General features: G+C 38.8%; 3 protein-coding genes across 6 annotated transcripts in view; 1 reads left to right on the top strand and 2 right to left on the bottom strand.

Annotated features, from left to right (window-relative positions):
- Positions 1 to 7,818, top strand: part of rhbdf1a (rhomboid 5 homolog 1a (Drosophila)) — a 29,509-nt gene extending 21,691 nt beyond the window's left edge. For all 3 annotated transcript variants that reach the window (XM_044099506.1, XM_044099505.1, XM_044099504.1), the window contains 14 exons: positions 1,139 to 1,345; positions 1,783 to 1,905; positions 2,028 to 2,191; positions 2,878 to 3,129; positions 3,231 to 3,342; positions 3,430 to 3,504; positions 3,608 to 3,769; positions 3,850 to 3,953; positions 4,055 to 4,118; positions 4,804 to 4,898; positions 4,974 to 5,049; positions 5,134 to 5,234; positions 6,456 to 6,609; positions 6,680 to 7,818. In XM_044099506.1, coding sequence (XP_043955441.1) covers positions 1,139 to 1,345; positions 1,783 to 1,905; positions 2,028 to 2,191; positions 2,878 to 3,129; positions 3,231 to 3,342; positions 3,430 to 3,504; positions 3,608 to 3,769; positions 3,850 to 3,953; positions 4,055 to 4,118; positions 4,804 to 4,898; positions 4,974 to 5,049; positions 5,134 to 5,234; positions 6,456 to 6,609; positions 6,680 to 7,099 — 2,109 coding nt within the window. In that variant the 3' untranslated portion in view covers positions 7,100 to 7,818. The remainder of the gene's footprint in view (positions 1 to 1,138; positions 1,346 to 1,782; positions 1,906 to 2,027; positions 2,192 to 2,877; positions 3,130 to 3,230; positions 3,343 to 3,429; positions 3,505 to 3,607; positions 3,770 to 3,849; positions 3,954 to 4,054; positions 4,119 to 4,803; positions 4,899 to 4,973; positions 5,050 to 5,133; positions 5,235 to 6,455; positions 6,610 to 6,679) is intronic.
- A 10-nt stretch (positions 7,819 to 7,828) lies between these two features.
- aanat2 (arylalkylamine N-acetyltransferase 2) lies at positions 7,829 to 9,163 on the bottom strand. The gene is made up of 3 exons (XM_044099515.1): positions 8,886 to 9,163; positions 8,500 to 8,654; positions 7,829 to 8,417 (listed from the first exon to the last, which is right to left on the bottom strand). The coding sequence occupies exons 1-3, from the start codon at positions 9,091 to 9,093 to the stop codon at positions 8,112 to 8,114; spliced, it is 669 nt and encodes a 222-aa protein (XP_043955450.1). The 5' UTR covers positions 9,094 to 9,163; the 3' UTR covers positions 7,829 to 8,111.
- A 2,920-nt stretch (positions 9,164 to 12,083) lies between these two features.
- On the bottom strand, positions 12,084 to 18,817 carry mgrn1b (mahogunin, ring finger 1b). Of its 2 annotated transcripts, XM_044099503.1 has the most exons (17): positions 18,461 to 18,817; positions 17,738 to 17,856; positions 17,541 to 17,629; positions 16,937 to 17,083; positions 16,418 to 16,535; positions 16,252 to 16,318; positions 16,113 to 16,156; positions 15,983 to 16,030; positions 15,729 to 15,797; positions 15,481 to 15,640; positions 15,286 to 15,395; positions 14,989 to 15,203; positions 14,714 to 14,825; positions 14,593 to 14,638; positions 14,396 to 14,500; positions 13,952 to 13,997; positions 13,580 to 13,719 (listed from the first exon to the last, which is right to left on the bottom strand). In XM_044099503.1, the coding sequence occupies exons 1-16, from the start codon at positions 18,546 to 18,548 to the stop codon at positions 13,957 to 13,959; spliced, it is 1,578 nt and encodes a 525-aa protein (XP_043955438.1). In that variant the 5' UTR covers positions 18,549 to 18,817; the 3' UTR covers positions 13,580 to 13,719; positions 13,952 to 13,956. The 2 variants fall into 2 exon arrangements, with proteins under 2 accessions (XP_043955436.1, XP_043955438.1); XM_044099501.1 differs by lacking the exon at positions 13,952 to 13,997 and having other exon boundaries at positions 12,084 to 13,719.
- Positions 18,818 to 21,362: the final 2,545 nt, after the last annotated feature.

Genomic DNA, 21,362 nt, shown 5'->3' with positions numbered 1-21,362 from the left:
GGAAGGACAGCTTTAGCAATTCTGTATTTTAACATGACAATTTTCTGTTTGTTTTTAATCTGTCAAAATTGCTCACATGTACTACACATTGCAACAGAAAATTCTCATTTTCATTTCTTACGTTTTCTACAATTTAGAACTTTCAGGTTTTTGTTAGTTTATGTTTTTTGATATTTGACAGCTCCAACTTATTGAATGTAATCACCACTCTTAGATGATTTTCAACCAACTAAGAGTGGTAAAAAGGCAAAAAAAACCTAATTATTTGCTTGAACATTCTGACTTTGTAAAACACATCTAAATAAAAAACATCTATTTTAGAGAAGAAAATTCAGGATCCACTCAATCATTAGCATTTTTAAAACTAATACTGCACAAGTCTGTTCATTTAAATGAGTCTGAATTTTTTAAAAACTGTACTTTCAAAACTTTCCAAGCTGTTTCACATAAAATATGGACCCAACAAGAGTGCTGCCATTTGAAATAATGTAACAATTTAATACAAAATGTGGATAATAACACATTCCTGACTGGATCAGCGGAGTATAAAATCCTAATCATGTATTAACTTCAGCAAATCATCTTTACCACATCTGGAGTCCTAAGAAGCAGTGATTTGCTATTCTATGATAGACTGATTTGCTGTTTGTGTTAATAAGCAGGTGAACGTGTTTCATGATGACTGTGTCCTTTTTCTAACCTGAACAGCAAGCCGTCCATGTCTCAGCTCAGTTAAAAACTTAAGGTGGTAAAAACAATGCAGGAAACAAAATTACATTCTGATCTGTTAACTGCTATATGAAAATGATGGAACCAGGTTGAAGAATATGTTGCTTTTTTATTAATAAAGTCTTCAAAGAATTCAAGCTGCCTTTCTTGAATTCTTCATTCAAGAAATGTTTGAATGAAGCATTCATTTCTTCATTTATTTTTTTCATTTATTTTTTTCCTCTGTCTCATCTGGAAAAAGAACCCATGTTTTTCTATAACCGATAAATGTAATATTTTGAATCATACCTGTTTCTTTAACTGTTGTTTTCTACAAAAACAAACAAACAAAACAGAAAACATGTGACTGAGCAGGCTCCATATTTTTTTTTTTTATGTTCCATAACCAAAACTATGGTTGGTTTCTCAGATCGTGGACCCATTGGCACGTGGAAGAGCCTTTCGAATGGTGGAGGAGGTTGACGGCTACAGCGTTCCTCCGACCCCGATCACGCCCGGAGCCGCGTCACTTTGCTCCTTCACCAGCTCTCGCTCAGGTCTCAACCGGCTACCTCGCAGGCGCAAGAGGGAATCGGTGGCCAAGATGAGCTTCAGGGCTGCAGCTGCACTGGTCAAGGTGAAAGAGCAAACAGAGCAGGATGAAATTAAACCACTAAATTCAGCTTTTCTTCATTGTATTGATTTTGTTGCAGATACATAAGGGTGCACCGATTGCAGTTTTCGGGCGATCACCGATTACTAATCTTTTAAAAGACCTAACTTACCGATTTTGATTTAGGTCAATACAATTTTTTTTGTCTGAAATGTTGCTAAATATAGCAAGAAAGTTGCTGAATTGGCCACAATGGGGTGACTATTGTTAACTGTAAATGTGCAGACATGACCTGGTCGGCTGGTTTGTCAGTCAAACCTCTCTCATGGGAAAAGAAAAGCACAGTGGTTGATTTTTAGACCTTTGCCGATAAGATAAAATTGATAAAAAATTAAGAAAATTGGCACCGATAAATCAGTGCACCCCTAAATATGCATGTGTCTTAATCTTAATCTTTTTAGGGGCGTTCGTTAAGAGAGAGTACTCTAAAACGGGCTCAAAGGCGAAGCTTCACTCCCGCCAGTTTCATGGAGGAAGACGTGGTCGACTTTCCTGATGAACTGGACACCTCCTTCTTCGCTAGAGTGAGCATAATTAGAATTAATTCCTATGGGTTAGGGTTTAGAATTAGAATATAGATCTAATTCTAAAAATTTTATTTCTTCTTAAATTCTTTGCCGTTTTTCACCTCAACTTTTGTTTTTAGGACATCCTGATGCACGAAGAGTTGTCCACATATGCAGATGAGGTCTTTGAGTCTCCATCTGAGATGGCCATCAAAGAGGCAGAGCCCGGCACCAAGAAGGATGAAATGGAGCTGACAGGCAGTGCCTTGGATAAGACTGAGCTTGAGAGAAGTCACCTCATGCTGTGAGCGAAGATGCCATCAGATAGTCGGCTTTAGCGATTAATTATGTGTAAAAACGATCTGACTCCAAGGGGTTTTCAGTAAGAACTAGTTGGAACCGCAATTTCAACAAAAATACAGCTGTGTTCAAAATAACAGCTAGAAGACATCACTTGCTCTATGCTGACATGCCTGCTGCTGATTTTGAGTAATTAAAACATTCAAAATAATAGCAGTTTTGATTAAAAGGAAAATCTGAACAAATTAGGTCACTGTAAAAGTTGTTCAGAAGAACTGGCAGAAGTACTTTGATTAAAAATTGGAGACGTGAAAACACTGAAGAACTGACTGATGTTGAGTTATGCCTAATATTGTTTATTACTTTCTGAAGAGTAATAACACATTAGATAAATATTTATTCATGGTTTGTCTTTAAAAACAGAATGTGCTCCCAGTGCATTCAAGTATATGGATGTAAAAAATTTTATAAAGATTTTCAACTTCATTCCTTTTTTTTGACAAACTGCTTATTTAAACTATATATAGATTGTAATTTAATAAGGTAGTTTAATAGGTTATTATAATTAAATGCTAATGAATAAGAAGCAGATAAAGGAGATAAATTAATCCCTTTAATTGCATTAATCCCTAATCCCATACCACTTTCTGTTTTTTAATAATCTCGTTTCTTTCCCATCCTCTCCTCCAGGCCTCTGGAAAGAGGATGGCGTAAAGCCAAAGAAGGAACCCCAGGACCACCAAAGGTGCCCTTGCGTCAGGAGGTGGTGAGCGTTCACGGACAGCGGCGTGGACAGCGCATCGTCGTGCCGGTCAAGAAGCTTTTTGCTCGTGAAAAGAGGCCGTATGGGCTGGGCATGGTAGGAAAGCTGACAAACCGCACTTACCGCAAACGCATTGACAGCTTTGTGAAGAGACAGATCGAGGATATGGACGACCACAGGTGCAGCATCTCCGTCCCACTTTTCTGCTGCTTCCCTCAGTGGGTGACTGTATTGGATAAACTCCAGCCTTTCTTTAACACATGCTTTGTGTCTCTTTCAGGCCTTTTTTCACATACTGGATCACCTTTGTTCATTTACTCATCACTATATTGGCTGTATGTATATATGGTATTGCACCAGTGGGCTTCTCTCAGCATGAAACTGTTGATTCTGTGAGTCCTACTCATGACCTCAATAAACATTTTTACTCACACCGTTTCACCCCAATACTGATCCTGTTCCGTTTAATTTTGATTTAGGTTTTAAGAAACAAAGGAGTCTATGAAAATGTCAAGTTTGTACAGCAGGAGAACTTCTGGATCGGGCCTGGTTCTGTAAGTAACCCTTCCTTCTTCCTAATGTTTTTGTTAAACTGACACATTTCTGCATGCAGGTGTTGGATGTTTTATTTTTTATCTTCATGTGATCCACCTTTAGGAATCCCTGATCCATTTAGGGGCCAAATATTCTCCATGCATGCGTCAAGATGAGCAGGTGCACAATCTTATCAGGGAAAAGAAAGCTGTTGAACGCAACTCCGCGTGCTGCGTTCGGAACGATCGCTCTGGCTGTGTTCAGACTTCAGAGGAGGAATGCTCGGTCCGTTTAAAAACATTAAACCTATCCATCTGCGAAGAAACATTGTGAACAGTTCTGATCCTGTGTTTGCATCTGTGCAGAGTACTCTAGCTGAGTGGGTGAAGTGGCCCAATCCAGCATTCAACACTCCACAGGTCAATGGTAAAGACAGGCAGTATGGCTCAGTGTGTCATCAGGATCCCGGGTAGGAAACTCGATGAGCCCTTGTTTCATAGCGACAGCGTGTGCTTATAGTAGATGAACCATTTTATGCATCTGTTGTATACGATTTCTCTCTGACTGCAGGATATGTCTGGAGCCGGCCTCGGTGTCTCCACATGAATGGCCCGATGACATAACGAAGTGGCCTGTGAGTAATTTGAAGCCTCCGTTCCAATGTGATTTTGATCCTTACTTTTTAAAGTGGCATTTAATTCACAGTAAAAGCAAATCATTAATTAAATATTTTAGAATTATTTGTATTTTAATTTTGTCTTTATTCAGTTGAAGCTACGCTACTGATTGGGGGAAAAAAAAATCTAATATTTGAAATCCTGCAAAACAACAACAAAAATAAAATTGCCAAAATTAATGGCTTAATTAAAGGAGACATTATTTCTCACCATCCAATTAAACATTTTATTTTGGTAAATGTCTCTTATTACCCTCAAGGTAATAAGTATATTTTCACGAAATGTGCTGCAGTCTTGTAGATTCAAATCTAAAAGAAAATGAAATTATTACAAGAATTTGCCTCAATAAAACTCCCTAACCTTTTCCTCCTTTTTGTTCAACTCAAAACAAAGTTCATTAAAGGACACACTGTTTGAGATGTACAGTACAGACCAAATGTTTGGACACACTTTCTAATTGAATTCAATTAGAAAGTGTGTCCAAACTTTACACACCAAAATAAAAGTAAAACATTTTCATTTTGATGCAGTCAGCGGAGGGATCTTTGACCAGATCTAATCAAACAAATATTTTTAACTAGATGTCCAGTTTGGACTAACCCAATTCATTTCTCAGTGGATGTTCTGTTCTGTTTTTGTTAGATTTGTACCAGGTACAACACAGGGAACCATACCAACCTGCCTCACATAGACTGTACCATCACAGGCCGACCCTGCTGCATCGGAACCAAAGGAAGGTGAGAAACATTCGGAGCAAGAACACAAACCAGAGAAACTTTTTAACATACTGACTGCTGCGGTTTTGCTTCAAGATGTGAAATCACATCCAGGGAATATTGTGACTTCATGAAGGGCTACTTCCATGAGGAGGCTACTCTTTGCTCGCAAGTGAGCAGCTGTGCACATGTTTCAAATCCAATTTTTTTTTCAATCACTGGGGGATTCTATTGAACATGCTGTCCTTTTTTTCAGGTGCATTGCATGGATGATGTCTGTGGATTGTTGCCTTTCCTCAACCCAGAGATTCCAGATCAGTTTTATAGGCTCTGGCTTTCTCTTTTCCTGCATGCTGGGTGAGTCACACATATTGGCACAATCTTTCAGAAATATTCTGGGATTTTCCTGGAGGTGTGTAAAGGCGCATTTCAATCTTTTATGTTGTTTTTCTTAATGTTTGATCATAGCAGTGAGATATCAAAGATTAAAATAATTGTAAAATGTGCAGAATATAATCGAATGTCTTTTCTGTCTTTGTTAAGGTGAAAGTGTTGCTCTGGTAGTGTATTAAAGACAAAAACAAATTAAAATAGTTTGCACCCACATGAAGGATATTAATGCATGCAATGTGTTCAAGGAGCTCAACTCAGGCGTAACTCATTACAGTTTAGTTAAATTAAAATCCCAACATCTACCTGTTGTATAACATTTGTTCACACAATCGGCTGAGGAGGAATTTTATTAAAAGATGATAATCTGATTTCATACTCTGCACGAGAAAAATTTACTCCATCTCTTTCCTTAGGTGGAACATAAACAAGGCATAGCCAAAAGGCAGGAGAGATTATTAGTGGATGCACTACTTTCTTCCATGCAGTTGCTTTTATAATCATCCATACGCCATAAATTTGTTTTACATGTTATAACTGTAAACTAATTAAATGTATTAACTGAATTTTTCTGGTCTAACAAGCCTCTGAGGCCTTCGCAGAACAGCTGTCGACTAGGTGACAGACCAGTACCAAGTAGTGATGGGCTGTGAATTGGAAAGAAAATCAGTCATATGAACACTTGTGCTTAGAAGAACTGATAACCTAAATAAATAATCTTTCAATATAATAGATCTGGTTTCTGAACTGAAGGGAATAACATAAGGGAAGCAAACTTGTTGTGAACTAAAACAGCTGCTGTTGAGATTCCTCTGTTTATATGTTACACTCCATCTGTTTGCCATATGCCAAAAATATGTGGTTTTTGATCCAACTGCTCGCTTGCAGTCGTATTCTCTTTTGGTACTATCGTGCTAGCTGCAGTCTAAAGCTGTCAGTCAGGCAGAGCAAAGACCTCCCACTTACAGCCACCCCACAGTTAAGAAGATTTGCGTCTTCTGTTATTTCTCTCCTGGATAATTAACAAAGTGGCCTCACTGCGTGAACTCATTAAGCTTCTCTGAGATGGAGAGTGATTTTTGCAGGAGTGCTTCTTCTAGCACTGAAGGATTATCTTCTCAACACGAGCGGCTTTGCAGAATTTCCATCCCTCACGTGCTTTACTTTTGCCTGCGTCTATCCTCCCAGAATCCTCCATTGCCTGGTGTCGGTGGCTTTCCAGATGACCATCCTGAGAGACCTGGAGAAACTTGCTGGCTGGCTGCGCATCTCAATCATTTACATCCTCAGTGGGATCACTGGGAACCTGGCCTCGGCTATCTTCTTACCCTATAGAGCAGAGGTAGTAAAGCTTCTAGTTTGTAGGATGTGCTCATCTTGTGTTTTCTAATTCTTTTCTTGCTTTGTCTCAGGTGGGTCCTGCTGGCTCTCAGTTTGGGATCCTGGCCTGCCTGTTTGTGGAGCTCTTCCAGAGCTGGCAGATCCTGGCCCAGCCGTGGAGGGCCTTCATCAAGCTGCTGTGCGTGGTGCTCTTCCTCTTTGCCTTCGGGCTACTGCCCTGGATCGACAACTTCGCCCACATCTGTGGCTTCATCTCCGGCTTCTTCCTGTCCTTTGCCTTCCTGCCCTACATCAGCTTCGGCCGCATGGACCTGTACCGCAAACGCTGCCAGATTATCGTTTTCCTGCTGGTGTTTGTCGGTCTGTTTTCGGGCCTCGTGGTGCTCTTCTACGTCTACCCCATCAAGTGCGACTGGTGCGAACTGATCACCTGCATCCCCTTCACAGACAAATTCTGCGAGAAGTACGACCTCAACGCCCACCTTCATTGAAGTGAGAGCAACGAAGCATGAAATGGACTGAAAATGGACTGAACTTATATAGCGCTTTTCCAGTCATTTTGATCACTCAAAGCGCTGATGAAGGCATCAGGTCAATTGTTGTAGACTGATTGAGAGGGAGGGGGACATTTCCTCTTTCTCTGTGAACTAAAAGATTATTGTTGTGTTCTTTTACTCTGTCATTATGAACACTTATACTCCTCATCATATGGATTTCCTTTACGTTCCCATTCAAAATCATTGTCAGTGCTTTTATTGTCCAGTGAAACAAAGCTAAGGCACTTCAAAAACCCATCAAAGCACCTGGTTTCCCTTTACTTGAGAGGAAGTAATAGGAGAAGCCAAGGCGCTGGTACAGGCTGAAGGATCATATTCAACATTCGCAACAATTATTCAGGCAACCTCAGAACCAGAAGCAGGGACAATAAATATATATACCTTTGGTGCCTTGTTGATAAATGTACCAACTACTGCCATATTTTTGTTACATTATGCTGAGCACTCGAATGTTTCCTTTTGTTTATTGCTTCTCAAGAAGTGATTATTGTTTTGAACACGGCGGCGTTTTAGCTGCCCATCTATTCTCATGTAACTGAAACGGTAAAAAGAAAAAAGACAAAAAACGACACTTAATTAATAAAAAATGTGTGCTACTTTTTCTTAACGCCTACTGGATGTTGTGTAGTTTATTAAAATCAAACAATGAAACACAACGTTTCTAAAGATTGTGTTATAATTTAATCAGTTTTTAGGTGTGTTTCTAACAAAGGCCTCCTCACTCACCACAAACTACAGTGTGATTAATTGAGATAAAAGCTGATGTGCTACTGATGACAAAGAACATGATGTTATGTTTGTTGGTAAAAAGCAATAATTTGCTGTCTGAATCCACTGTCAGTCCACTCTGTCCACCAAACCTCAATCCTTTCTCGTTGGGGTAGGTGTGGAGTCCAGTCCAATAGTGCACGGGGTTTGTTACATTGAGTTCAGTGAACGCAGCCGACTAGCAGCCGCTGTTCCGTCGTGCGTACACCTGCCCGTTCACCATGTACTCCATCTCCTGGAACTGCATGTTGGACACGGAGATTTCCGAGGGCCCTTTCTCCTTGAAGCCGGCCTTTAGGTAGAAGGGCACCAGGAAGTCCTCGCAGATGAGCAATGCTCTGCGGAGGCCCGGCATGCACCGCAGGTACTGCAGGTAGCGCCACAGCAGGATGGAACCCTTGCCTTGCTGTCGACAGTGGCGGTGCACCGACAGCACATGGATGTGCACAGTAGGTGTGTCTGGAACGTGTTGGGTCATGGCCTCCTGGATTAGTAAGATTAGATTTCCATCATTGATGAGTTGCTAAAAATAAATATCTTTCTTATAGAAATGTTATTTTTAATACCTGTGAAAGCCTTTCCTTGTGCCAGCCTGAGCCAATGATGAAGGCTACCAACTGTCCCTCCTCAAACCAACCCAGAGACAGCTCGGGGCACTGACCCAGAAAATTAAGCACCTCGTCCAGCGTGAGTGGGCTCTCGCCAGAGACGGACACAAATGCTGCAAGGCATTTCAGACACCGATTATTATTATCAAGGAGGCAATTAAGATGAAAGGATAGAAAGTAGGACGTTCTCTCATGTTTAATCTGCTAACACACATCTAGTTTTTCCACATAGTGTTGAAATTAGAAAACTAGCATGTTTTACAAATACATAATCTAAACATTTACCCTTTTTTTGGCCATATTTGCAAGCATTCTGTTTACAAATATTAAGAGCATAGACTTACCTTCTCTTTCTATTTCAAACACGCTGATTGCATCCTGTGGGGTGAGATTTCTGAACTCGCTGGCGGGGAGCGTGTGTCGTCTCTGCTGCCGAGGGGTGACCACTCTGACGGGTGTCTTCAGGAAGAAGGGCTTCAGGAAAGGCGAACCGCTCATCTGCTTTGTCATGTTACCCTCGTGAAGAGCAGCTTCACAATTATGTACTATCATTAATTTACTAATATAGTTTAAATGATAGCCAAATGTCTGATCTCTGTCTGTCCCACACCTGCGTCTGTAATCGCCTAACTTCTCTGAGCAAGATGCTGACCTTTGTGCCTCCTCTGCTGTCCGCTCCTCCTCTTCCTCTTCTTCTTTGTGTCTGATCTGATAATGCAAAGTAGTCGTCTCAAAGAAGGGGAGCTGCCTCTGCACGTGTCACCAGTCTCTAATAAATCCCCAGATCCTAAATCACATATGCTTGACACCTTGGATCTGGATTAAAAACCTAAAACTAGTCCTGGAATAGTTAAAGCAATAAACTGTTCATCTTCTACATGTGTTTAAAAGGAACTGCTTTATCTGGAGTGTTTCTAGAATTTATTGCAAGTGGAAAATATTTTTTAAACATTTACAACTAGGAAACCCTGATTGGGATTGTTACATTATATTAAATGAACAGTATGGTGACATTTTTAATATGTAGTAGTGATAAGCAGTGATAGAATCTTGAAAATATCAAAATTGCTTTTTCTCCTTAACATGCCACTGAACCGGGGAGATGCAACAAAATGTTTATCAAATTTTTTAGCACAGGAAAACAGGAGCGTCTGCATTTTCTTAAACTTAGTTGTATAAACTGAAAAATGTTGCAGAAGTCGTCTAACTTCTGGCAGCTATGAATAGGTGTTTCAGCCCAGGATGTTGGTGTTGAAACAGGCTTTTTTGTGTTGATACTCGCTTCCCTTTGGGATTAAGGTCCAGGGATTGGGCTGGTTACTCCACAACGTTAATCTTGTTGAAGCTAAAACCAAGATGTCACTCGCTTTTTGGAGGGTTTGTGGTTATGTTTTTGGTAAAACACCTATTTCACAGGCATTTCCTTTTTGTTTGAGGACATGATTTCCTGAAGTATTCTGAGGTGTATTGTGGCTTGAATCCGGTGTTTGGGGATTGTTGGTTACTCAACGCAGAAAGATCACTTTTGCTTTCATCAGTCCCTAAAGTGTTGCACCACTTCCATTTAGGAAATGTTCTTTGGAACATTGTAACCTCCTCACCACGTACCTTTTACAGCAGTGGGACTTTGTTGCAACTGTCTGCTGAAAGCTTGGCTTCACATTAGTGCCTTCTAACTGCCAAATTTGCTGTGTGACTGTGTTTCCAGGTAACTGGGTTTTTGTTGATCACCCAGGAACTGATCATTGGCTGTGTTTTTACAATCTTGGCTGTTCTCTGATATAATTGAACAGTTTCCATTTGAAGGCATTTTAACTGATTTCAAATGGACTGACTTTCTGCATGTCTTTATGTTGTGCTGATTTCCTTCAATATCTTTTTATGGAAAAGAAATCATTATAACTAGGATGAACATTTCTTGCATCCACCTCTAAAATATTGATGCTTATTTAATGTCTGTTTCCTTACAGAACTGGTGAGATCACTTATTATAATCCACATTGCTTGTTTTGAACATATGTTTATCAATTAATAAGTCAATTATGTACATCCTTGGCATATGTGTCATGCATGGTCTGAAGATTTTCTATTTATTTACTACATTTCTTTGAAATTAATTATATTATTTCTGCCAAAAACATTGACGAATTTGATCAGGTGATGTTGGACTATAATTATTTATACACATCAGAATATGCTACATCATTTGTGTATTTTAGAGTGGGCATGAGGGGAACGTGGCACTGCTGGATGTTTGGATACACACGTTTCTAGAGATTAAGGGCATGTGGGCTAATTTGCTGATACACAAAGAGGAGGGAGATTTGTGCGGATTGCTTTTGGATTGATTTCATGCTTTGAAGAGATTTACCAAGGACTAATTAAATGGGAAGACACTTGTTTTTACCAGCCTGAGGTGAACCTCAGACTCATACAAACAATTGACAACCTAAAATTGTAAAACAGCTCCTGCACTCATTCTAAGTTCAAAATAATAATGTTGATATTTAAGGATAACCTCTGTTCTTTTGTCTTGCAGAAACTAAGCTATAGCCTTTTAACTTGCTGAGTTTAGGGTGCTGAAGTATGTTTGAATCTTTTGTGAAAGCTAAAAAAAACAAAAAAAAAACCTTCTTTGGATTTCAGCACTATAAACACATCATGACTGGTAAACCTCAGATTTTGTATATACAATTTAACATCCAAGTCTCCATAGCTCAGAGTGTAACAGAAACTAATTTCTTTCCATACATATGATCATACAAACACAAAACTCTTTTTAGGTTCATGATGATTTAAAACACTTTGAAGCACAAAGTGACTGAACAATCTGAACTTTACACTTATTTACATATAAAATATCTTATTGAAAGAATAAAACAATTGCTAAACTACATATATTTTTTTTATTTCAAAATATTATAAAGCTTCTTTTTAGGTAGTTTGTATACCTTTTAAAGTGTAATACAAAAGTTTCAAACGATTTCATGGAAGATGTTTCAAAAGCGTTTAAACTTAGAAAACGAAGTCAGGAAAAAGCTGGAAGGATAGATGAAGGATAGATGAATAAATGTGTGATCAAAAAAGGATGGTGTGAAGGATGAGTAATGAACAGATGGATGGACAGACACACAGAGAATATACTTTAAGCCAATGGATCAGGGGACAAATGTCTGTTAATTAAAACAGAATTACCCATATGTTCTTTTTCCATACTTATTAATACAAGTAAAGCACTTCAAACCAGCATTTTATGGCTATATGATTGCATATGTTCAGTATATACATTGTAATATCAGCATTGAGGCCAGCCTGTTTTAATAGCCACATATAAAGATATGCACCCCTTCTTATGATGCCTTTTACCAATAGCAAAGAACCTTCACAGCACTCCATAATTCACATGAAAGCAGTTTAATTGCACTGAATAGAGGAAGCTGTGTCTGTATGAATGTTTGGTACTCCTCTTTTTTATAGGTTTAAAGCAACCAACTTATTTCTTAAATAGAAATTATGTGGAGACACAGAAAACTTCTGCCTTGTTTTGGTATTGAATCTTTGTTCTTTATTGTTATACACATGCCGCTATACACACAAAGAGAGACAGGTACAGGATTTTACATAGAGCCAAACACCACCTACTGTGGGGTTATCCTGGATACCAGGGCAACAGTGGTCAGAACAGGAAGGCACAGTGTCAAGTTGAAATGGCACAGAAGAGGATAAAAGACAAAAGAAACAGTTAAAAGCAGCGCGAGGTGAGAGCATCTACTAATTCACATGCAAATGCAAACCCAATTAATAAAATGCAAACATTTCACAGATGTGCTCCTTCTGGTAACACATACACAATAGTACTCAGATCTAAGTACTTATAATAAATGCATAATTAATACTTGGATATCACAAAGAATAGCAACAATTAAACTTAGGATTACTTAATGACAATAACTTTTTTTTCCATGTTGCATGAAGTTTGAAAGAGAAACTAAAGGTTCTGTACATTAGCGCCCTAAAACCTGTGCAGTGCCATTGTATATGGTAGCATTTGTAAGAATGTTGCAAGAAGCAGGCAGCCATATTAATTCAAGGCACATAGATCTAAAACGCATGATGCTACACGTACTGGACCAAGGAAACTAAAGCTGCTGCTGCCACACCAACACGTGACTCCTTGTTTTGCAGCGACATCATAAGCTAACACTTGGGTTGCCACAAAAAGACTGTACAGCTATCAGCCATATCAATGACGGTTAAGCTTGCCTTGCTATTGGCTGTTTGTTCAAGGCTTTAACTAAGTCTGAATTAGCCTGTAGCTATTTAAAAAATGTGCATTTTACCAGAATCTATTTTTGTACTTTAAACATTATATTTTATACATATATAATAAGCAAGAATAGATTTTGAAGTACACTCTTAATTGTATCACATTATCTGAAAAGTAAACCAACATGCTTAGGATGAAATACAACAAAAAATAACTTCATCATATTCTTTCTCTAAAAGTAATGGATGAACTATTTTGTTGGAGTGCAAAAAATCAATCAGAAACGGATACAAAAACAAAAAGCAAAGCTTTCCCGACAAATTAAATCATCTTGGATCAATAATCTTCTGTGTTTCTGATCGTTCCAAAACATTAATACAAACTACACTTAGAGCTTCTTCTCAAATTAGTGTTAGGATGGTTAACTGTGCTTGAAAGCACCACCAAGACAGGTAGTGGAAATCTCTGGAATCTACATTACAAAAATCACAACTCTGTCCAAGACACACAACTGAACACGATTAATGTTAATGAAATGTTGTTTTTTTTCAAAGATGAAAACTGAAATATACCAGTCATTGAAAATGAGAGCAAAAACAACCTCGCCTCAGCTCGGTGTTCTCCTTCGAGCCGATGGAATGAACAGTCCTTCATAATCCTCCCATTTTCTTTAAAGCCTCTTATCAACAATCATTAAAACAGAAGCTCAGAGCTGGGCGCGGGCGAGAGGGAGTGTTGGAGGCCCTGTGTGAAAGTGACAAAGGGACAGGACTGTTGAAGTGAGGCAGAGCCGAGTCAGAGTCAGTTGAAATGTTCATCTTCCATATGAAGGCTGCTTGTGGGACACAGGAGAGGCTGGCTGGAGCAGTTTGTGCTCTGACTTTTTAGACTTTCCGTCGAGTCTGACGAACCTGCGATGGAAGACGTGGAAAAGTTAAAAGCAAAATCTCCTGTTAGACTTTCATAAGATGCAGCGAAGCACAACAAACCGCATTTAAAACATGCTTACAGCAGCAAATCTGACATATTTTTCTAGCTACAATAGACGTCAGTGAATGTAATCACAGAGGACCACATTTGGTGTGAATAGGTAGAGCCCCCCCAGTACAACCAGAAGCATAGCAGACAGGAAAACCTACATACCGCAGTTATTCCTCCATACCAATGGAGCAGGAATCAGGACCTAGAGCTGCAAAGGGGGTGAGGAGGAACACAGAGGTAGGATGGTAGGAAATAGAAGAGGAGTGTTAGGAAACATGCAGAGGTGAGAGCACACAGGTTAGACGCAAAGCACATAGAGAACACAGCCTCAAAGTGTTTAGTTTAAGATCTTTATCTGGAGAACCAGAATAAAAAAGGTAAAGCCTTATAGAGTAAAAAGCGAGCAAGATGCAGGAGATTGTGTTTTAATGACAGCACTCTGATTTTCTCAGAGGTCCCATCAGAGTATGCTTTTGTCAAGCATATTTTAAAAACATTTAAAAAATGAAATCACTTTCATTTCTGTGCGTCTTTCCAACAAAACATTGTCAACCAATTAATAAAAATGAATAAATAAATCTTCCTGCTCCACAGAAGATTTCTCACCAGGCAAAGACAGATCCCCCGCTGGGTCACTTTCTGCTTTGGTCAAGCTGCAGTGCTCACTGCTGCAGTCCTGCAGGATGTCTCCTCCAGACGGCATTCTGTCCTCTGGATCACACAGAGACAATGTCAAACATGCTACAGTGTCTCTTTTTGCTGACGGCCAAATGCAAAAACAAGAAGAAAAAATAAAAACTAACCGTCGTCTGGAGAAAGAGATTCTGCCACATCCTCGGTGGCTGTAGCCTGGAAGAAAGGGATACAAGCATGGCTGTAAAGCACAGATAAAATTCCAAATAATAATAAAAAGAGGCATATTACATCTGTGGGAGCGGGGCTGCTGGAGAGAAGTGTGTGTGGCTGCGCGTCAGACATCTCAGACAACTTCTCTTCATCCTCTTCCTGGATGGGAGAGGATGGTGATCTCAGGGTGCTGGAAGAAAGAGGATAATTATACCAAGGCCTAATGAAATTAAAAAAAGAACATTTTAGTTGTATGACTACACTTTCCTTTGAGGAGTGTAAGCATAAAACCATTTTCTGTCTTGATCACAGGCCAGGTTTTGTGCTTGAGGACATTCACGCAGCAGTACTACCTGTCAGGTGACTTGCTGACTTTTCCTTTCTGAAGACCTCCGTCACTTAAATGCTCTGGAGAGCTCAGCTGCCGGTTGTCCCCTCCCAGACTCCCGGAGAAGTTGATTTCATCATACAGCGGCGCAGAAGGGATGGCGGGAGACACCGATCGCAGGCCGTTCAGTGCCTCCAGCAGGGAGATCGGTTCGAAACCAGGCGGGACCGAGTCGGAGCTCTGCAACACGTTTATAAATGGTTAAAGAGGGAGATCCTGGTCTAAGAATAAAAATTTTAAAAACCCAATAAATAACACCTACTGAGTGCTCATCATGGTCCATAGTTTGAGCCAGAACAGGACTGAAGGACACAGGAGAGAGAGCTCCAGGTTTCTTCCTCACGGCTCTTATCTGCAGCAAGGCTCTAAAGGCTGAGTAAATGAAAAAACACTAATTATAAATTATTGGGTATTATTAAACACACACTGATCTGGTTTAGAAAGCAACGCCTCCTACGCAGCCTGCAGATGGGACAGTTGTTGGCCTGATAGCGCAGAGTGTCTGCGCAGGAGTTGCAGAGACACAGGTGTCTGCAGGGCAGGATGAGTGTGTCTCTCAGGTCGGACAGACAGACGACACACTCATTGCTGTTGTCACTGTTCTCATCGTCAGATGGCTGAGAGGAAAGAAAGAAGAAAGTAATCAAACAAAGCAGAGGTTTTTCAGCACCATGACTGCCGCATGCAAAATGTTTCCACGGATACCTTAGTCTCTTGGTTGTTTTTGTTCTCAATCCCATAGATTTCCTGGAGGAGGTAGCTGACACGGTCCACCTTTACAACACAAGCAGAAGAAATCTGATGGTTCTGGCTACAGAGACATGCCACAAAGGATTTGCTGCCTTAAACCTCTCAATAATTGAGTTTCTGAGAAACAGAGTTTTGGGTTTTTAATCATTCGCACCAACGTTAAAATCATATTCTAACTTATTAATGTAAAATAATAATGTTAAACATACGATTTGCTTCTGCTTCAGAGGCTTGACGGAGAAACTGCCGTCAACATGCTGTAAGACAAAAAAAACTTTTAGCTCACATGAAAGCTCCATTCACTTTTCTCATATGTAGGTTTCTTGGTTTTACACCTACTCTTTCAAATGCTGCCAAAAGTACATGAGCATGTCCAAGACAATCTAGAAAAACAACCACATAAGGTGTAATTAGCAGCTAAAACATTTGGTGTTGATAGACTAGAACAGATTAGCTTTACAAAGCCTTCATGACCCACCGTCTCCTTCATCGACCACAGCTTGGATTACCATTGGAAACACTCCTCGGTCCAAATCAAAGTTTAACTGCAAAGCAACATTTTGCACGTTAACTGAAGCAGTTGACACATTAAAGAAAAAGCATCTATATATGAAGTGGGATCGCGTCCCAAACTCCAAACCTACATCTTCCTCTTTCCACTCGCTGAAATCTATTTTGAAGGAGGGCATGGAGAACTGCTGGCTCACCCCACGCTTGTAGTGCACTGTCTCAGAGACCATGGTTGGATCTTTTGGGCTGTACCTGCACACACAACATCACCTCATTAAAATGTCTTTCCAGAGTAAACACCCCCCACCCATCATGTTCAACCCATGCTAAGAAAAGACATCAATTACTTTTTTTAATGCATCCTGTTTTCAAAGATTATGTCAGTGTGGAAATATCAAACTGAGACTTTAAATAGTAACATCAAAATGTCACCACACAAAAGAAAAACAAGTGACAGAAATATCACATCTTAGGTTTTAATGCAAACTGTAATTTGCATCTTAATAAAAATCCACTTATGAATAAATGTATAAATGATATTAGGTAGAATTTGACATCATAATAAATAAATAGTCAAAACATTTTTTTCAGGTTCTTGCTGTGAGTTTTAGACAATGCTATGTGAATTAATAGTTATACAGTGTAATTCCTACATAGCCATCCCATTGGAGAACTCCTCAAACGCCTGGCAGTAGAGCGTTATGGCGACCCTGGCATCAGCATCAAAGGTAAACTCCACGCCGTACTGGACCTTGGGTTTCCCGCCATCCTCCACAGAAGTGTCTGAGTCGTCTTTGTACCTAGACACGAGTGGTTTGACGGTCATTAACAGGATATCCTTCCATACAGCCATCCATTTTCTTACACCCTTGTCCCTAGTGGGGTCAGGAGGTGATGGTGCCTATCTCCAGCTAACGTTCTGGGCAAGAGGCGGGGTACACCCTGGACAGGTCGCCAGTCTGTCGCAGGGCAACACAGAGACAGACAGGACAAACACCCATGCACTCACACCTACGGAGAATTTAGAAAGACCGATTAACCTAACAGTCCTGGTTTTGGACTATGGGAGGAAGCCGGAGAACCCGGAGAGAACCCACCATACACAGGGAGAACAAGCAAACTCCATGCAGAAAGATCGAATTGAACCCAGGACCTTCCTGCTGCAAGGCAACAGTGCTACCAACTGCGCCACTGCGCAGCCTAACAGAAAATCTGTGCCCTGAAACTTTCTCATGTTGGGGTTCTTATAATCCTTACCTCACTAAACGAAGAGAGTCCTTCCGTATGTTAACCAGACTCCTCAAGGTTTTCACTGGTTCATGGGGTGCAGGTGTTACATATGGAAACTAGAAAAATAACCGCAAAATGAACATTTAAATGGAATTACTGACAACTACTTAAGTCTTATAAAGACACAATCCTGAAATCAGATTTAAACAAATGTGAGATTTTACCTGCACTGGCCTATTTCCCAGAAAATTCAGATCCATGTTTTCCCCAAAGAGGTATCCCTCTGGATGTGGAGTATCAAATTTCTCTCCTCCCATGAAGAAATGGCTGGCGAAGTAATTTCCTAGACAAGAAAGAGGAAAAACTGATAAGTAAGTTACTGCCAATATGACATGAAAGTATTGTTCTTAACAGGATAAAGAGGATCATAAATTCTGACAGATACTGCACAGGTGGAGGTACAGTAAAGAGGACAGTAAAGAGGACAATATTGAACTTTGTCGCACCTGTACACGAAACAGCTATTTAAAACGGCAGCTTATGATTTAACAGAGAAAATAAAAATGTTTTACAATTTTAAGAAGTTTGTTAAATTTAACATCAAAAATACTGAGGCCCCTTGGTTTTAACATAATCATTTTAATTTACTTAATTATTTTAGGTCAAGTAATGACACATATCACAATAAATATTATCATTACAACGTGATCTGACGGCTTCACTGTAGGCTAGGTGGTTTTGCCGTAACACACCTCGGTCATTTACTTTCAACACGTGATATTGTGAACATTAACTTGCTTCCAGGATGGCACATCCAACATATAAAAAAAACTGACGTTATGTATCTATATAGCTGAGAATCAGCTGTGTAAAAGACATTTTCCCTGAGTTTCTTTACCAAAAAGAAAAAAGTCGCGTTTACTAAAGAGAAACAGTAAATCAATTACCAGATTTCGGGGGAAATCGATAGGCCGAATTTGCCTGGATATCGATGTCTTCAACACCAGCAATCCTACGACTCAGGATGGACCCCATCTTCCTGTTAGCTACAGTTAGCTACTAGCTAACGGCACGACGACAGTTCAGATTAGCTATGATTCGAGCCAACACAGGTGTCCAGACGAATAAAACATCCACCAAAAGGAAAAACTGTTGTCAATTCGGCATTTTTTACGATATGTTTCGTTGGTGACGAAGATGAGAAAATGAAAAAAAGCTAAGGGCGAGCTGTTGTTGTTGCCACCGACGTAACGACGTTGTAGGCACTCGATCTGATTGGCTGTCTGGCAGCTAGTTCAGGAAAAGAGAGCGTTCGCTTTGTTACAAGGGACCAGCCGGTGTTCTGACTATATGTGCTATCTCGTCAGATTTTTCCACCGTAGCACGGATAGATATCTGTCGGAGCTACGCGTCTACAATTTCTACCTTCATGTTTACGATCCGAAAGCTATAGCGAGCTGTGTTAATGTTAAATGTTATCATTTGATAGCATTCTTTGAGTGACGAGAGTGAAGTGGAAGTTTAGGAGTTATGCTTAGCATAGCGCTGGAACAATTTATATACACGACAAAACTACAAAAATATCACTTCCTTCATACGAATATGCTATCCATTTAAAATGAAAAGCTATCGCAGATGTTTGCCCAAATCCTTTTATGACAATAGCCCACCTTTTAAAAATAAGGTATCAGACGGGTGAATGAGGTTTTTAATAAAATGAAATGAAACACAGACATCTACAAATACAATCACTGTACACCTGAAATGATAGTGTATATTAAGCATATCCCACAGCGCTATTACACAGCTTCAATATCTCACATAATATCTCCACCAACATGCTCTATTTAGCACACAAGTAATTAATCTGTTGTTTTACGGGTTTCTTTATTACGGGCGACTGTTGATAGACAAGATATGAGAGGAACAATGAGCATATCTATTAATTAACAACCATTACAGCACTGAATTATCTTTGACCTGCTTCAAAATAAATATTTACAACCTAGCACAAACAAATTATTCCACCTTAGCTCATTTCTAACAATTATAGTAGCACTATTCTGTAAGTGCTGCTAGCTTACTCTAACAAATATCTGATTTATTTCAAACAGATCTTTAAAAACAAGCAATTTGTAGGACAGAAAAATCATGCATACATAACCAAGAACAAAATAATTGGCTGTCCACTCCTTTCCTGTTTGAAAAGGAGTAGGAAAAACACTCATTTAATCCTATCCTTTATCTCAATTTAATGACTAACTTACAATGCCCTAATTATCAAACATTTGTCATTAAAACCATGTTATAATATTCATGTTCTTGTTTGATATACTGTGCTAAAGAGCTAACAAATAAACTATATTACATAGACAAAATGGTTACAAATTAATTCATAAGACAAGAATACATAATAGTAATAATGACAAATTAAATAACAAATCGGACATTCAGCCATAGAATAATTACCAACTCTTTGCCAATGTACACAGAAAAATTATTCTTAATTTGTGTTTAACCATTAGACTTTGGGATAAACAGCCAATTTTTTCTAGTTAGTATGTACTTCTACAATACATACGTCACTATAATTACTAATTTCAGAATTGTGAAGGAAAAAAGTAGAACTTTGCTACTGAACATAAGTAGATATTTTTTCAATTAAAAACACTTTAAGGTTCCAAGACTTGCAGACTTGAAATCAAACAAATAAATGTGTGAAAATAAAGTTGCCCCCAATCTTGATCTACAAAGTTTAACATTTTCTCCAATGTTCAGCTTTAGCCACCAATGGTTATTGTTATGTCTGATGTATAGCATTCAGTGTTATCAGGGCTGTTTATCTGGGATGTTTAACTTTATTGCCGATGTTTAGCATTTAATATCCAAGATATTTAACATTGTCCCCAATTTTTTATATAATCAAGGATAATGCATAGTGTTATGCTTAATGTCATCCTTGATGTTTAACATTATTGTCAATGTTTATCAGATGTCAAAGTTCATCTCCCGAAAAGTTTCCTTTTGCTTTCAACATTGGAGATAAAGTAAAACATCCCAGACACAGCAAACATAGCAATAAAGACAATTTAATGTTAAAAATTTAGGACATGGTTAAGCACTGGAGATGATATAAAAAATTGGGGAAACATTATACATCCTGGACAACTTTAAACATTGGAGATAACACTGGGGATAACATTGTCCCCAATGTTTAATGTTGTCTTGGTTATTAATTACTACTTGGATCAGTAGTAATCTGACTAAATTGTAATTACTTTTCGTAAAATGCTTTAACAACATTGTTGTGAATTAACGTTATTATTATGAGCTTTTAACGTTTTGATATCTACTTTTGGAGATTGTAATTGTTTTGATATCTACGTTTGGAGTTATAAATGTAGTATTCTCATGGAATACCACTAGTGGGCTCTAACGCTGGTCTCACTCTGCCTAGAATCTTCTGGCAAACACTGGGCGGTTCTTGCCATTTTAATTATTTATATTAAAGCTTATGTTCTACGTATTCGATTTATAGTAGAAAGGAAACTATAATAATAAATGTCAAAGTTTTGACGTGAAAAATTGGAATTCTATACAGCATATATTTTTTAGACAATTCTTAGAAATTTTACATTTTTCAATTTCATGACGCTTAGCAGTCCAATATAAAATGTACAAATGTAAAAGGGACATCTTCACCAAATATTACATATAAAACATTTGTCTAATTGGAGACAGAATTAGATATATTTTTCTTAATATTTCAGACAGAGCAGATCTTTTCTTGATTATTTTTAGAAAATTGTTAATGTTAAGGATTTCATGATATAATTCAACCTTTTAAAT

Source organism: Gambusia affinis, linkage group LG19, assembly GCF_019740435.1.
Source record: "Gambusia affinis linkage group LG19, SWU_Gaff_1.0, whole genome shotgun sequence".
Lineage (NCBI taxonomy): Eukaryota > Metazoa > Chordata > Actinopteri > Cyprinodontiformes > Poeciliidae > Gambusia > Gambusia affinis.
This window is presented reverse-complemented; position numbering and strand designations above follow the sequence as displayed.